This window comes from Larus michahellis, chromosome 1 (assembly GCF_964199755.1).
Source record: "Larus michahellis chromosome 1, bLarMic1.1, whole genome shotgun sequence".
NCBI lineage: Eukaryota > Metazoa > Chordata > Aves > Charadriiformes > Laridae > Larus > Larus michahellis.
In genome coordinates, this window is record NC_133896.1 from 163,944,578 (window position 1) to 163,961,794 (window position 17,217).

At 40.8% G+C, this 17,217-nt stretch overlaps 1 protein-coding gene across 2 annotated transcripts in view; it reads right to left on the reverse strand.

The window, feature by feature from the left end:
• Positions 1 to 17,217, reverse strand: part of CLYBL (citramalyl-CoA lyase) — a 197,536-nt gene that overhangs the window by 105,240 nt on the left and 75,079 nt on the right. For both annotated transcript variants that reach the window (XM_074562200.1, XM_074562209.1), the window contains exon 2: positions 25 to 214. In XM_074562200.1, the coding sequence (XP_074418301.1) occupies positions 25 to 214 (190 nt within the window). The remainder of the gene's footprint in view (positions 1 to 24; positions 215 to 17,217) is intronic.

Genomic DNA, 17,217 nt, shown 5'->3' on the forward strand with positions numbered 1-17,217 from the left:
ATCACACAGATAATTTTTAATTACCTTTCTGTTCAGAGCCACGCCATCTTCACAGTCCAGCACCGCACAATCTACATTTAGGGATGGGATTTTTCGTATCTTCTTTTCATCATCCGCAGGTACATACAGCACAGCTCGCCTGGGAACGTACTTGTGAGATGATGCAAAGCGATAACTAAGCTTAGGAACACCAGCTGGCAGAGGAGACTCCACCCTGTAAAGGATATTGTTGAAATTAGACTCTTGGCTACAACGCTGCAAAGAATACTCTATTTTAAAAGAGAAACTTTCCTACCTACATAGTGGTTGGTTTGGAGTTATTTATATATATATATTTATTTTTTTTTTTTCCTTAGAAAGAGTCAAGGTAGGGAGATATCAGTATTACAGTTAGTAAACCTCCAAAACTACTATGTTCAAAAGAAGTTGCAAACTTAAACACTCATAACTGAAGAACTGCCAGGGCTGAGGTTATCCGTGCAGCCTTAATTACGCTGCCCATCCTGTGCACTATGGCAAGTATTAAATACAGAAGGGTGGTGGTTGGTTTTTCCCTGTCACAGGACTCCTCCATAGGACGGAGGCTGTGCTGGGAACGGATCAGGATTGATTTAGGGAGGAGGTTGCTATCTGTCACGTTTGCTCCAGGAGCTGGATGGCATGCTGTGGATGAAGCGGGGGTGTTGGTTAAAACAAACATGGGTTTGCAAAGTTGATTTTGCAACCTTAGCGTTATATCAACAAACGCATTTGCATGCAAATTTTAAATAAGTAAAATGGATGGAGAGGGAAATGAGGAAAACAGGAATGAAAACCTCATGTAATGTGGAACCTCATTAATCCCCACATGTCCTCTCAGAAGCATTCAGACCTTCACGTCCACAGCACAGACTTCCATTAACAGAGCTCATAAACCCACCAGCATCATCAGCAGGTTGTTGGCTGCAGTGGCTTTTACAATTTATAAGTGCTTTGTGCACCACACATCAGTGCAGGTGTGAGCCCGTGGTGCCACACAGCTTGAGTGGGTGGCATCCGTATGGTCCGTAGGCGTCAGGTTTGTGGCGGTCTCCACCCCGTGCCAGTATTCCCGGTGAGGGACCAGCTAACCCACGCCAGGCAGAAACCGGGTTGGTGCACTTGAAGGCAGCGGGGCTGGCAGGGGACGCTGCCCCGGGTGCGCTAGGAAGCTTGCTTCGCTCCGTAATTACAAGCACAGAGAAATAAATTGCAGAGGGTGCCACTGTGTTTCATGGCCTTCCAAAAAAAAAAACCCCTTGCCTGCTCCTGCTCCTCCCCATTTCAAGCTGTACCCCCAAGCCTATTCTGCTACGTCAAAAATGAGGACAAAATAATACAATTATTTGCCTTCATACTCAGAGCACAAGTCACTTATGCCACAAAATAATCCTACCATATAACACCATTATGCATTATCATGTATATTATTCAGCACTTTGAATAATGCAAAGCTTTTCTAGCGCCGCGCTGAACATGTCATTATCGCATCATGTCAGGGACCCATGCATTTTCCTATGCCCCTCTTAATAATGCTTCCCAAGTTGCTACACTTGGATGACACATGACTACACGCACACGTGGGTTTTCTTCAAAGAGAACATGACTAACCCTCTCAAACGCTTGGAAATGGGTTCAGTCAATCTAAATCAGAGCCAACGCGGTGTATCGCTGACAGACCACTACGATACTTGCCTTTCTAAGCTAACCCCATCGAAGAACCCTCTCTTCTCCTAGAGTGTGCACCCTAAATGCTGAACATAAGTCTTGGGTTAAAAATATGAAGAAAGCTTTTATCACATTTTATCTCAGTAAACTAACTTGAAGAGGACAACTATTCCACCATCTCCTTTGCTGTGTGTCTGCATGTCCTGGGTGGACCCACTTTATGAGCCCACAAAAACCCACTGCCAGACTCCTTTTTGTAATATGCCTGGTAATGCTTAACCCAGCCTAAGAAATGGGGCAGCTTTGCTGTTAAACAGAAATGACATGTTATTTTATTACAAGTGCCAGTGATACCCATGTTAATAAATCTTTTTCATCTCTAACTGCAACAGCTTCCAGACTTAGGTGGTGGAGGTCCTGACAACACCTGGAGACATCCACTGAGTCTCTCCTAAGTACCCTCTTTGCCCCTCTCCTACAAACCACTTCATGTCCTCTGCTTCATGTTGAAGTGGGGACGGTAACACAACTTGTGGCAACTCAAGTGGCAGCTAGTTAAACCCACTTAATCCCATTTTCTTGCAGTAGTACACTTTGGGAGAGCAAGGAGGAGGTGGAAGAGTGGTTTATCTCAAATGGAAAGAGGAGGGTCTTTTTTCAGTGTGACACAGAGGTCAGAAAAGAAGTCTACAGCCCTTCACTAAACATATATGACGGGACAAAAGTGATTAGTTTCTATTCTCTTTCTCTGATGGCTTCAACCCTGTAGTTCCCAAAGGCACAAAGGAGTCAAAGAGCTCAGCCCATTAATAGTTAACTCCAGCCTAGAGCCAAGCAGCCCCTGAAGAACCCTTAAGGAATGCTTCTCACCAACCCTCCAACCACCCCAAACTCCAAACTCAATAGAGGTGGCTAACACCATAATCTCAGAGCATGCTGAGATGAGATGTATCTCCTGTCACACGTTTCCTAGGATTTCTTCTGGGCTGCCATCGAACCAAGGGCCGTTTGATCAGCCGGTTTCCCTCTCACTGCCACAAGCCCCATGAAGGCAGCTCTGCTCTGCATACCATGCACAATGGCGTGTAGTGCCACGTAGGTAAAACCATTGTTACCTGCAGACCAGATTTAGCCAGGTGTCACCATTGAGGTCTGTGAACTTTCGTTTAGATTGGGGAGCAGTATGGCTTCCCCAGCAGACTGCCCGACTCTGCAGAAGTGGTAGATTTAATCCATTAAAATACCATCACCGAATAGGCTTAATGTTAGAAATCCTATCACCCAGTGACTATTGGTATCTCCTCCTCAAATAATCAACTTTGTGGCTACATGGGCCCAAAACACAGGTTTCTCAGGACACAGAGAAAAATAAAATAAAAAATAATAATAATAAAAAAAAAATACTGTTGATATAAAAATATACTGTTGATGTGTAAAATTATTAGTCTCATGGAACATTTTAGCAATAATTTTTTCAAGAGGTATGGCCAGAAAAAAAAACGTACAGGAGGAATTGGTGTCCATGGACCATCACAGCATGCTTCTTTCAAAACAGAGAGCTCTAGAAATGTACATGTAAAATAAGAGTTTTCAACAAGCATGCTTAGGTGTGACTGCAGTAAATGTTTTCACATGCTGTTGTTTTGATATATATTCTTAAAAAATCATCTTCTGTTCTCTCTGTGCATTTTTCTTGCACGGTCATATTTTATGTTCTACAATAAAATGAAATGTGGAGGAAGAAGTGGATTTATTAAGAAGTGTATTTGCCTGTAGATCTTTTTAAAACAGTGGCAAGGCCCAGGGTTCTATGCATATTAGCAGTTAGCTACTCTGGTAGGAAACACTATCCTGATTATCTCGACTTCTGTTATTTTGATAGAATAAAAACATCCCCAGCAGTTACTTTTTTTAGGACAAAAAAAACCCCACACAGCACTGCAATCTCAACTATATTGTTAACTCCATGCCATAAAGAGGAAGAAAATCTCTACATATGTTTCCTGACTGCAAGTATTTTAATGATTCAAACTAAGCTTGACTATGCTTTAAACTAAACACATGGACATAAGCCAAGTGAATTTGCTAAGACAATGTTTCTTCCTTTAAGCACTGTTAAGTTAAAACAGGGACTAGGCTATTGGGTAATGCTCATTAAATTGTTTTACAGCAGCGTATTTTCATTCAGAGCATCTAGCAGCATGCTGAATGCTCTTGGGTCTTGGAAATGAAACTAGATTTCTTCCACAAACATAACATTCTACTAAAGTCTCCATCAAATATGTAAAAGTAGCAGGCAAGTTAAAGTTACCTGTGATCCTCTGAGAACTGTTTCACCCAAGAGCAAATAGTTCATCCTCAGGAAGGAGAAAACAAAACCTTTTTGATTTCCAAGAGACATTGCACTTTCCAATGGCAGCCATACAGTGTGACTGCAAATCAGGGAAATTACTCCAAATTATACACATTTCTCTGCTGTAAACTGGATTTTCACATTCCAGTGTTGCTCATACGCACACATATACTTAACTGCACACACCTGTACAGTCTCACCTGAGCCAACAACGTATAGCTCGCAAAGTAATGTACTCCCACAAGTGATTTTCAGGATCAGCATTTCAACCTGCGCCTCTGTTCCCTGTTTATTTGCTAGATCAAATCATCCTTTAAGAGATGCTACACCATAATCTACTTAATGCATGGAAAAATATCTATTGCTCAATAGGCCAAAACTCTCCTGCTGCAGTCTTTGGCACAGTGTTGCTAAGTGTTTCCGGAAAACGTTTTAGGCATCTGAATAAAACCATTAAAAAAGCTGGATAATTTCCCCGATGTGTATTTCTGACCTGTATGGATGTAACTGCGTACTGACCATAATCCTGGATATCTGGGGGGCTGTGGTAGAAGGACAGGAGTGACCCAGGACCTAAGACTTCACTGAACACAACCCAGCTAACGTAGCAAAATATCCTACAAATTATTTCTCAATATCTGCAAAAAAACCCCTAGAGTAAATATAATGGTCTTCCTATCTTGAATTTTCTAGGGAGCAGCTCACAACCGCTCACAAATAATCCACCAAAGACAAAGGAAACTTCTCCGAAATTACAAAGCCCCGCAATTTGCATAGTAATTCTTTCTAATTAAGAAAAGAAGATATAAGTTGTTTGTTATAAACATCAGCAGGCCCTGTGCAAATACGAAGGGCTCGCAGCCGAGCTGAGTGTTTGTCGAATCAAAGCGACTCGCCGGAGAGTTTTATTGGTACAGCTGCGGCGCATGCATTTTATCACACATGCTAATAATCCTGGTTATGGCACTAACATTTTAATCATTTGTTCTGTGGGCTTGTTTCTCAAACAATTAGCACTAATGAATGGCCAAAATACCTCGGATCATATATGTCTAATTGCAGTCAAGAGCGGTTATTGTCTGCATGTACATTTCAATTCACCTCTGGGGATAATGTTTGTTAATTGTATTTCTTTATATGGCAAGTGAAAAAAGGCTGTTCACTCAAAAAGGGACTAAGTGTTCTCTTCTTTCCCTTTGTTCCCACAAGAAGCTAAAGTCACTTCAAGAGGCACTTAATCCCATCATCCATGGTTACAATTGCCTTACAGCATCAATCAAAAAGAATCTGAAGTAAAATGATGCAGCTATATTGTGTAATTAAAAGCAATTCAGGTAGTTATTGCTTGGGGCATTTTCCAGGTCCAAATACTTAAAATGGCACCACGGGGATGCTAAATACTGTAGTGTTTTAAATTTGGTCAACTACAATATCTCACAGAGAAAGGGGAGGAATATGCAAAAAAAAAAAAATCTCCTAGTGTGTATTGTAAAGCGAAAGAAAAGAGGAGGAACAGCTAACGTTTGAAGTGACAAAATCTACAAGTCTCCATATAAAAGGGAAATAAAAATATCAAGGAGAAAAGGGAAGGAAAAAGAAAAGGACGGCAGTTTTCAAGGAAAAGAAATTCCCCGCAACTGTTAAAAAGTTAACATGTGAAAAAATGCTAACATTTCCACGCATGGAAAACAAAAGCTTATGTCACAAGCTTTACCATCAGAATACAGGTCCCCCAAATCTTAGCGCTTTCCCAGTGGAAAGAGATCCGAGGTAAACTGAGCTGTTCTTTGGGCGGAAAAAAAAAAAGAAAGAAAAAGATTTAGGTTAAAAGAGAAGAGCTATGATATTTACTTTTGAATAAAGCTAGAACTTCGGGAAGGTACTTTACCTAACAACTGCCACTAACCTTGATCCAATTATGCTAAAATTAAAACTGGGGGGTTATCAACATATCAAACACTCTGCTTTACATTTTGATTTCCTCCTTTGTTCCAGACCCACTACGGTCATTTCCCTGACCCTCCAAAAACTAATTAAGAAACCCCCCCAAAACCCAACCCCTCGCCAGGGCAGGCAGAAGCCACCAGCTCCGTGGTTTGAGATCCCTTGACAAGCAGCTTTCCTTCCCAGTCAAAGCGCCCTGCAAGAGGCTTTGTCTGATTTTAAACTCCCCCAATAAGGCCGATACGATCTCGCACCAATGTAACGTGGAGATCAATTCCCCTGAAGCTGACGGGAGTTATAATAGGTATAAAATCATCCCCCGTCCCTCAAGTTTGAAGAAGGTGAAAGAATAAACCCCAACACTTTCACAGCGTCCTTAGGAAGACAGGCGGTCTGCACTGCACCCAGCCGCGGCGACCGAGCGCGGGGGGCTGAAGAAGCGCTCACAAAAACTCGGCGAATTGAGAAATTTAACCCCCGTAACAACCAGCTTTGGATATCAAAAGGGACAGATTGGAGGGAGTCACTCCCGAGAGTGGCTGCCTGCTGGAAAAACCGTAGCGGGAAGAAATGAAAAGGGGGCTTCCAAATGACCTTTAGCAAGCACTTCCTCCAACTGATTAGGACACATCACATTGTAGCCAAAAAACAGAGAGGCGAACCAAATGGGGAAGGATAGCACCGCTGATAAAAAAATCACAACGCAGAGAAGTGTGAGTGGAAGAAAGCAGTTTAGGGTTTAAATGGAAAATGAGTACCAAATCCAAAGTTGCTGGCAAGTCTCATTTTAGGAAAAATATCTATCATTGGCCGCTATTTATAATTTTTTCTTATCTCCAGTAAATCGAGGTAAATTTTATAACCGGACACCAGAGCCTTTCTGAGGAAAAGATCGAATACAAACCAGGAACTTACTGACAAAGGCTTGAAATCATGGAGTCCTAAGCCATAAAATGATAAAAGGCTGTCATAGGTTAAATAGTTAACCAAACTTTCTCCTCCCACCAACACTAAATGTTAAAAAAAAAACAAAAAACTTTTATTTACCCCACCATGTTCTTTCAACTACATTTGACCCTGTTGTTTTGGTTCACTCTGAGCTCCACCATGCCTTGAATTGCTTTGACTGAAGATCAGGGTTTGTTTTTTTTTTTTCTTCTCGTTTCAAAATGGCCAAATTAGACGGCGAGGATAAAAATAAAAGGATCACTGGCTTCTCATATTACTGACGTCTCCTATTTTCACGGCATCAAAAATAGTCTGTGAGGAAGAGGAGAATGCTATGGTTCTTTGAGTTAATAAGGGAATTTTTAAAGAGATTTAAATAATGGCTCAGGGTGACAAGGGCTGCTGCTTCCTACTAATGGCAACAGGCTGCTTCTCTCGGGCAGCCTGTGTGCGTGTGCGCTTGCTATCATCCAAGGTTAATTGGTGTCCTGTCTTGGGGAGCTTTAACATACGTGACATACAGTCAAGGGTTCGCTCTCTTCCTTACGGCATGGATAACTGAGTAACTCGTCGTGCCCATAAAGTATTCCCGAGCTGAGCTGCGCCTTGCTTTGCTTTTACCGTTAGCAAAGTTTCGAGCTCCTTGGGATGCTTACTGCTGCTCAATCAAACCCACATCACTGCAGGGCAATGGAAAAAGCACTGTTTGCCTGGGACACATTCCCTTTGCCACATTAACCAAAGGAAAGTGTAGTTAAGATAATAGTTCAGTTCCCTGTTTTCCTAAATATAAAGATATATAAATAAACATAAACACTAAACAGCTTTGAAGTTTTAATTCCTACCAGCAAATTTTAAGCGCTTTCATGTACTTAACTAATGTTGGTTCCTATGTTGCATTTTTTAAATCTACAACACTAAAATTTTGTTCAGTTACACATTTTCTGAGCAGAAGGTCTCACATTACCTATTTTTACAGAATTGCAACTAGCAGCCGCGACAGAAAATTACAACACATTCTAAATAGCAAAACCATTCCACAATAAAGATGAAGATTCCATACCCTATCGAGAGGTTTAGAAAGGACCACACATAAAATTTTCCTGTTTTTTAAGATGTGCATTGAGAAGTAAGACGAGATTACTTTGGATGTAGGACATCGATGTGTAATTTGTTTTGGTTTATCACTGTTGTATACAAACCAATATGCACCAAATGTGCAACACAAAGGAAAAAACATGGCTTCTGGCGTCAAGCATCTTCCAGTTTGGAAGGAGGATCAGGCCCATATCACCAACAAGCTGTCCTGGAGCATCCCATGCCAAATTCTGTTTTAGGAAGTGAATATATAAACCCCTCAACTCCAATGCTTACACTTTTATAGAGTCAGACCCATGTCAGTGGCCTCTGCAGAAAAGCTGAACTTTGAGGAGATTCTTTATGTCGCTGCAAAACCACTCTTGCCTCTGGCTCACCATCAGGCACCTCCCCTCCTAATAATTCTGCCCCAACATTTTCCCACGCCACGACTCTGCACCCACCCACATCTCTATGTACGCATACACAAAAATTGATAACGATGTTTGGGCAGAATTTCTTTTCTCACTGAACATGCTTTTCCCCTCTTCCCCTCTCCCCTCTCTTCCCTCCATGCACCAGGATAAAGGGAGCATCCCCACCACCGAGCTCTTGTAGCTCCTGCCACCGGTCCAGCTGTGTGCGCGTTGGCTAAATGCTGCAAGGTCAAGATCGAGACCAGGATTTGAAAATTCAGCGCTAATTACTATGATTACAGTCCGAGTCCCAAACAACCAAAGCCTCCAGAGCAGTTTAGGAGCAGGCTGCTAACGAGTTATATGTAAAATAAGAAACAGGCACTTGATAAAGTCAGAATCAATAACATGCCATTCCTGCCTGTTAAATGACCTTGCTGTAACACAGAACCACCACGTTCACCAGAGCCTCGGCAGGTTAGATATCCACATCTGCACAGCGTGAGAGAAAAGGAAAACGGCACAGTCCTTAAAATTAGTCCTGATTTACATCTGAGTTAAAATAAAATTGCATAAGGTGTGCCTGAGAATATTTAGCAGAAGGAAATAAATTGAGTGTCAATACATTGGTGCTGCAGAAGTCATAAGAAAGAAAAATTGGTCACCCACTTTGGGTCCTTCAGAACTTCTGATTTTTTATGATATTCTGCTCTGTAATTTTGGTTGTGGTGGGGATATTTTACAAACTGAGGTTCCCTTCATACTTCTGAGAATTTTTCACTAAATAGGCCATATTTTATCTTGATTTGCAATTTACGGCAGTCTACACTTAAGCAAAGCACAAACAGCTTGACAATTCCTGTACTTAGAAATGTATGTAAATTATGCTACTAAATAAAGCACAGACATTTTTACTACTTAGGAAAAACAAAACAATATTGCAGTCTTCTCTGCACTTTGAGATTGCTCCCGTAAACCCACTCAAGCATGTGCTTAGCCCAGAGAAATCAAAAGGACTAGTCAAACACTTAAAATTAACCATGTGCTTAAGTGCCTGCAGGACTGGGGATTAATTTTGGATTATGAAACTGTTCCATTTCCATGTGTTCTTAGGCTATCCGTGGGCCAACCTGCTATTTTCAGGTTTTGGCACAGACACTTGTGCAAAATTGAGACTTAGATGCATGCAGATGCAATCCAGCTGGTGAGTATCTTTTAAACAATATAAAGATGCTCCATCTCAGTTGGGGAAAAAAAAACCCTGTGTGATATTTTCAGAATAAGATGAAAAGTAAAAATATGATTTATGTTTAGCCAAGCATTAGTCTGTAGAAGAATTATTATGTAGAAGAATTGTTTTGTATTAAACTGAACATATTCAGAATGGTTTCTGCGCCAAATAATTGAGCAGTGAAGAACAATTTAGCAAGCAATTAGTAAATATGAAACCACTGAAGAAAAGAACTATAAAACTAAAATGCACCACAATTACATAAAAAAAAATAAATGTTGTAATTACATCAAAGCTGATGCAATATGACAGAGAAAAGAACGAACGCACAACGCTATTAGTTCAACAGCAAGCGTACCTATGCTAATTGAAAGACAACTGCTCTCTGCTTTTGAATACCAGTCTGGTGGAAATTTAAAAAAAATTCCTAAATGGACAATAAAGAAGAATGCCTGCAAATCCTGCAGTGCTCCGGGCAACCCTTAACTTTAGAAATGTCCACAGGCAGAAATACTACCCTGCAGTACGGCGCAGGATGGCACAAACAAGCATCTGTGTTTATTTTTTAACTAGTCAGATTTATAAGAGCAATGAAATCCCTACATAAGCATTTTATATTGCCCTGATATGGACTTACTGTTTTAACCAGCTTTTTAACTAACTCCACAAGTTAATAAAGGCAACTACATGAATCCTTACTGCCTATACATTAAGATAAGAAAAACATTCATTAAGCAATATCCAGACTGTTTTAATTACAGGAATATCACTCTTATTTGTAGTATAATGTTCGTTAAGTACAGTATAACATTTTCTTAAAATGCCCCAGAGGCAGTTAAACTCTTGATTAGCTATAAAAAAAAAAATTTCCCTTAACTTCAATCACAGGAATTAATGCCTACTGCAATGAAATTCCAGTACTTTTAATCATACAAAAATGTCATATGTAAATCTTATTAACCATGAAAACATTATATAAGATCAAATGAATTTTCTATGCCACTATCGCTACTCAATGCGAGCAAAATGTAGAACTCTTTCTATGACGGTTCTAGTAGTAACAATAATAAGCCCAGCCCTATTTCCTTTGAGAATGAAATCAGCTGAAAACCAGATCCTATTTTATTAATTTCAAAAGACAACAAGGAATGTCCCAAAATTCTGTATTTTCATGCTTTTAACAATGTCCCTGTTCAATTATCCGAAGTTAAAACATACAAAACTAATAGCAGTGGTGGGATTAAACAACTTCATGGAGACTGCAGGATTTATTATCCAATAATAAAATTTCCTTTTTCTTCTGCCATTTTCAGTATGCTACAAGAATTAACCTTATTCCTGCTTTTGTACAGATGATGATAAAACACCTACATTTTCTTCAGTATTTCTCCTGCATCTGCCTATTATTCCATACATCTCTTGAAAAAACTATTGATTTTTTGTTTGCTAACAACATCAAGAATTCAAAAAATCATGAACAATGTGATGCCAAATCATGAGACTGCATTAAAAATTACAACATTTTTAAAGTGCACAAGGAAATATTATTTTGTGGTTCTTGTGTTCTTGGCTTTGTATTTTCAAGATTTTCCTTCCAACAGCCAAACCAGAAATTTTCTTTAAAAGTAAAAAAATAAATTAAAGGTGAGAATTTAGGAAGCCACGCTTAAAGGAAATAGCAAATATTGCAAAACTAATGGTAAAGAGGTGGCAGTTGTCAATTCATTTTGATCTTCCACATAGGCAGCTGAAGGATATCTTTATTACACAGGAACAGGCACGCCAACCCCTAACTTGGCAGCAGCCCTCCAAAATTGTCTCCTTGGCAAGGTCAATAAACTTAAAATGGCAATTTCAGTTCCCACCAGCCTTTTCAGGCTCAGCATCCGTCTAGCCCCCAAGTTCCATAGTTCCACAGCCATCAGCCGCCTCCCGACTCCGGCGGTTCATTAAGCACCTTAAGGAGGTGAGCACGCTTGGGGGAGACAAACCCCATCTGGGGGTGCCCATGGTGGGTAAGTGATGTAGAGAAACACATTGGTCATATCATCACAGCCCGTCTTACCGAGGATTAACTTGGCTGTGTAGGCAAGCTCAAGGACCATAAAGGTGCCGGTCCTACCAGGGCAGATAATATGAATGCGTGATGAAGGAAAAAACGTTGCCCAAGGGACATATTTTAATATTAAATGCGGAAGCCTGCTATAGAAAAACCCATTTCTAAGTTACTTTCATCATTTAATTATCTCTAAACATTTTCACAGAACTCTTCAGATCGGCTTTGCCACATCTCAGGAGACTCGGAAACTGGTCATAAACCCACAACTCCCAGCTGCCCACTGCAGATCCCCCACCTGGTAAGTCCCATCTCATTTGATGGTCAGTCAGTCACCGACGTGGGCACCTTACACAGACCAAAGTTTAAAAAAACATCACCATCAAGACCGGAAGAGAGATGGGCTGAAAATCAAGTTCTCTGCAAAACAATATGATTTTATTTTCACAAAAAAAAAAGTCAAATTATCAGCTAGAAGCCCCTTTTGGGACACTGAGAGCACCTGACAGGCCTTGCTTTGTGCAAGAGTGAGTGCAAACGCTCTTATTACATGCTCCGTGGGAGTTTCTTATCTGTGTTTCCCAGGTGAGATTACTTGTGCAGTTACAGTTGCTACAGCATATATTTACCGTGGCCAGTGAATACACGAAAAAGCCAACTGGAACTTGGGTAAAGCTCAAGAGTCAAAGTTGCTCTCCTCCCCGACGGGCTTGTTTCACAGGATGCCCCTTTTTCCCTCAAACACCTCTGTTTCTTTAAACGTGGATTTCCTACCTCACTGCATCGCAACACACAGCGTCATCATCAGTCTCTCTCCCGTAACACCGAATTTTAGAAAACAGCCCTGTCCCTGCTGGCTGCCTAGTGGGGAGGGAAGAGTGGGACTTGGCTGGGAGGAAAGGGAAGAGAAAGGCAGGAGAAACGGTCGCCGAGCACACAGCGCGCACGGGAACACCATGGAGAAGAAATTCTTCCAGGCTGCCCTAGTTTAAGTGTAAGGATTTTTTTTTTTCTCTAAATTCCTGATGCAGACTGTTCGATATTCATTTAAAAATAAGTGAAGAAGAAAAACACACTGCCTCCCTTGCAACCTGCACAAATAAAGGAAATTGCTTTTAGTTCATAACGCTGATATATAATAGATGAGCAAAAGTCCTGGAGTACACGCAAATAAAATCTATAAGCAGAAAAATAATTAGGTCCACTTCCATGTAACAGTTTTAATGACACTTGAATGAGCAATTGTGTTTCTCTAAGCAAGTGGTAAAGCACTGCACTTTTGTATAAAAACTGAACAACATACAGACCCTTTGAACTCACTGATTTATAACCTTATGGAAAAAAACTTCCAGTGAAAATATGTAAAGGCATCGCTTGGTTTTCCTCTAAAAGTCCTCTTTAACAACCTCTGTCATGAATACGGGTTCAGACTTAAGGAAATTAGATAACTAAATAACATGTCTTCTATCCTGTACTGGATAAAGAAAAAAAAATACTCCATTCCTGTATCTGCCTACTTTTTTTTTTTTTGGTCTCATTTTAGATAGACTTTAGTACAAAGGTGAAATAATAGAGTTGAAATACATTTGAATTCTGCACAGCTTGTCAGTAATCTGTAGTAATATTAAGAAGAAAAGCAAGAACAAAAATGAAGGCAGAAAACAGCCCTAGAAGTACTGAGATGTTCTGTGGATCAAACTGAAACATTCTTGCTAAGTACCTCTCTCAAATTTGGTTTTACATATATGGAATTTGGATGGTTTGAAGCATCAGTTTTAGTCTCACATCATCCCTTGTTCATCATCATCTGTTTCCTTGCTGATAGGAGGAATGTCATGGACGTTTCAATGTTTATCTTCCTGAGTAACAGTTTAGTTGAGCGAATGTCTCAGTAATGGCAAGATTTGTTGTTAGAGATTAGCATCAGATGCGCTGGGAAGAAAATGTGGCGCGTCCACTCTCTTCTCCAGAACGCACCATCCAGCGGGCAGTCTTTCCTCCTTTTTTGAGTCATTTAATTTTAAAGGAGAAAATGTGAAATAATAGCCTCACTAGCTCTGGGTGCAAGCAAGAACAAAATGTGAGACGCTGGACAGACAGTACAATATCCCCACTCTTAAAGGTAAGGTTTTCTTTTGGCTTGCAACCACGATAGCCAGAGGCGAACATTTATTTCTACGTGTGCATGCTTATGTTTATATATTTATGTGTCTGTATATATATCTAAATATACTATTTATTTATGCACATGTAAATGTGCATATATAAATGTGCATATATATACACATGTATGCATATAAAAAGACCCAATATGGCATAGTACAACAGTACCATGTAACAATGGAAAGCATCAAGGAGAACTGTCTTGCATAAACCCAAGAAATAATAGAACTGTTTTTTCCACATCTTTTAGTCTCAAATATCCCTCATACTTTGCTGGAATAAACTGCGTTTTCCTGCATCTCCAGCAATGGCATTGGAGTGGGAATTCTCCAATGAAATATGAAGTCTCCCCAAGACCCCACTACACTGGAAGGTTGTTCCACCATTAGTTGCTGATGACAGTGCCTTGCTTTTGCAACGCTTGTGGTCTCTGCATCACACACTTTGCGTCCAGACACTGTGCGTATCCTACATGTCTTGCAAGTACAGTTGTGACCCTGCAGATTTACAGCTGCTGTAGACTGAAGACATGCCTGTGAACCAAAGCAGCTCTGTCCCTAAAGTTACTGCTTTCTGTCTGCCAAATCCCTGCCAGAACAAAGCAAGCAACCAGGTATTTCACACAAGTGACACTCCTCCCTTTTCCCCTGATGGCTCAACATTTTTAGCCATAAGAAAGGAAGAAGACGTCCTCATATCTGCCATCCTTGTCCCTGCTCAGATAATTTTGCAGGGCAAGGAGGAAATTAAGGAGCTGTTTCATCAATACTCTACCACTACACTTCCCACTAGTGGGAATAAAGATGACTTTTTTTGCTAAAATAGCCACTTAATGTGGTAGCCAAAGCCACCAAAGCGCACTGCAAAAGGGGATGAAACAACTCAGTTTTTTCTTCTCTCTTGAGGAGCAGCAGGACAAGGATGGGCATTCCCTGGCTGTGACCTGTTCTTCACCCCACTCCCAAGGCTGCACGGTTCCCGTGCCCTGGCTGGACGGTGAAAACATGGCTGAGCCCTTCACCAAACAGACCCAAGCTCCCCATGGAAACAGGGAAGAGTGGCAGGTCTCTAGGAAGAATTCCACAGCGAAGCCTCACACACCCATCTTAGATACCTGAACATGAATGGATATGTATTTAGGCTGTTTTGCATAACTTTGGTGTAGCTGAAAGATAAATTACCACCACTGCCGGTGCTAGTGCTGTGTTTAAATAATTTCTTTTGCTGCGTACTACAACCCTTCTTCAGAAGAAATGTTGTTCCACTGATGGACATTCCTGATGCTCTACAAAATAATTCAGCACGCTCAAAGAAAAAAACAAAACTGGTGCAATCTGGCCTGAAATCCTGCTTTTCCGTTCAACAAATACAGTTATGTTTTGGTATCTTTAAAAGATCTGCCTCTGTTCCTGTCCTAAGCAGATATAACGTAAATTGTTTTCCCATCATGGTAACAGTCGTGCCTGCTAACTTGAGCATTTCAAGGACGTTGCTAGATTTTCATCCACAAAAAAGGATATTATAAATATTAGAAGGTACATTCATGCCTCAGGATCTTATATTAGCTTTAAAAATAACTAACCTGTTGTTAAGTTTTATGTGATTTTAGATATACTAGTCTTAAAATATTCTGTTTTATTATTTCCTAACGTCTGCAACAATGAAGAAAGCGAATAGAAGACAGGTTCTAGACCAGGATGGATTGAATTATGAAGTGAAGACAAAAGAGCCTGGAGAGACAAATAAGGCTTCAGGCAGCTGCAGTATGTTGATTACTCTGTTACTCAACTAGATGTGTGTTATGTCTTGATTCAAAATACACTTTTATTACTCTATACACCCTTTCTATTGCTTGGAAACCAGCAACCGACAAACCAACGTTTAACCCAGCACAAGGAGTATTCAGGTGGCTTTGAATACAGGGAATTTGGAGGACTGTGCTGAGACTGCTCATGTTTGAGGGCCAGTAAGAAGATTAAAAAGCATCTACAGGAGGAAGAGAATAAAATGGTAATTGTAGGCTGCAAGAAACCAGGTCTGGCAAAGGGATGAAGTGAAGAAAATCTAGGACCTGCGCAGCATAGACACAAAATCTGGAGCCAGCAGCATGCAACGAGTAGCTCCAGAGTCGAGTCAAAGCAAGAGAGGGAATCCTGGACAGCCAGCACCCAGGTGGCCCAATTGGCCAGGAGAAGGGTGGCAAATGCATAGTGTCTTGGTGAGATGTCTTTTGTGCCCCAAAGAGAGGGATGGATTTTGTGAAAGTGGTGAGAGAGGCAGTGCCAGGATGTGACCCTAACCAAGCCACCACAGGAGAAGACCAGGGAGGACTGTAGGAGAGACACAGCAGGACAGGAGGTGAGACTGTGAAACCAAAACATCAAGCAGGGATGCAAAAAGGGAGCCAGTGCAGGTATTCACTTAGAAAGCTGAAGAAAACAAGGTCAAAAGCAAGATTAAAAGAGGACATAATTTTAAAAGGAAAAAGAGAAAAAAAGAGGACAAGGTCAGCGGAGATTTTGGTGAGGAGGAATCTCTTGATGTGGCATCAGAGACAGAGAAAATGTATTAACTCAGGGCAGCGAGCTGCATCACTTAAGGAAAACATGGGCAGCCTGGCATATGTCTTTGAGGATGAAGATTGGAAGGTGGAGACAAGGATGGGGAGTACAGAGGAGGAGGATGAAGCAAAAAGAGACAGAATGATCTTGATTGAGAGAAATAGCTGAGCACAATGTGAAGAGTCTGAGCACTCTAATAATATCACTTGACTAAGCATCGTCCTGAATCAGGGCCTGGTTCAGGAACCTTCCAGTCAAAGATGGGAAGAAGCTGTGTCAACCATGCAGAACAAATAGTGGTCTATGCAGAATGGAAATGAAATGGGAATTTCCATGCTGACCCCAGAAGAGTTGCTTCTGAAACCCTGTAACTGTGACCGGTCACCTCACTTTGCAAAGAAAGCAGAAAAATGTTTTTACTTGCCCTACACACTGATTTCCAGCACACAAGTGACCATTTTAATTTAGGCCTCTACATTGTTTTGCCAGCACTTAATGTTGCATAAAAATATAGTAACTTCAGCTCCCTGCGATGCGGTGCGAGTGGCTGAACTTCCCTTCAGTAGCCAGAACTGCATCCATTAAATGTGTGAAATGCTAAAGGTAATGGTGTCCAACAATAGAAAATGAGGCAAAAGGAATTTAGACCAACCTCCGGAACCAGTTTGCCAAAATTATGGGTGGTGCTAGGGGAAAAGGACAATTAATACAGGGACAGATGGCTAAGCAAAAACAAAAGCCATTATCTAAAACCTGGCTAAGGAAAGCTTAGCAACTGATTG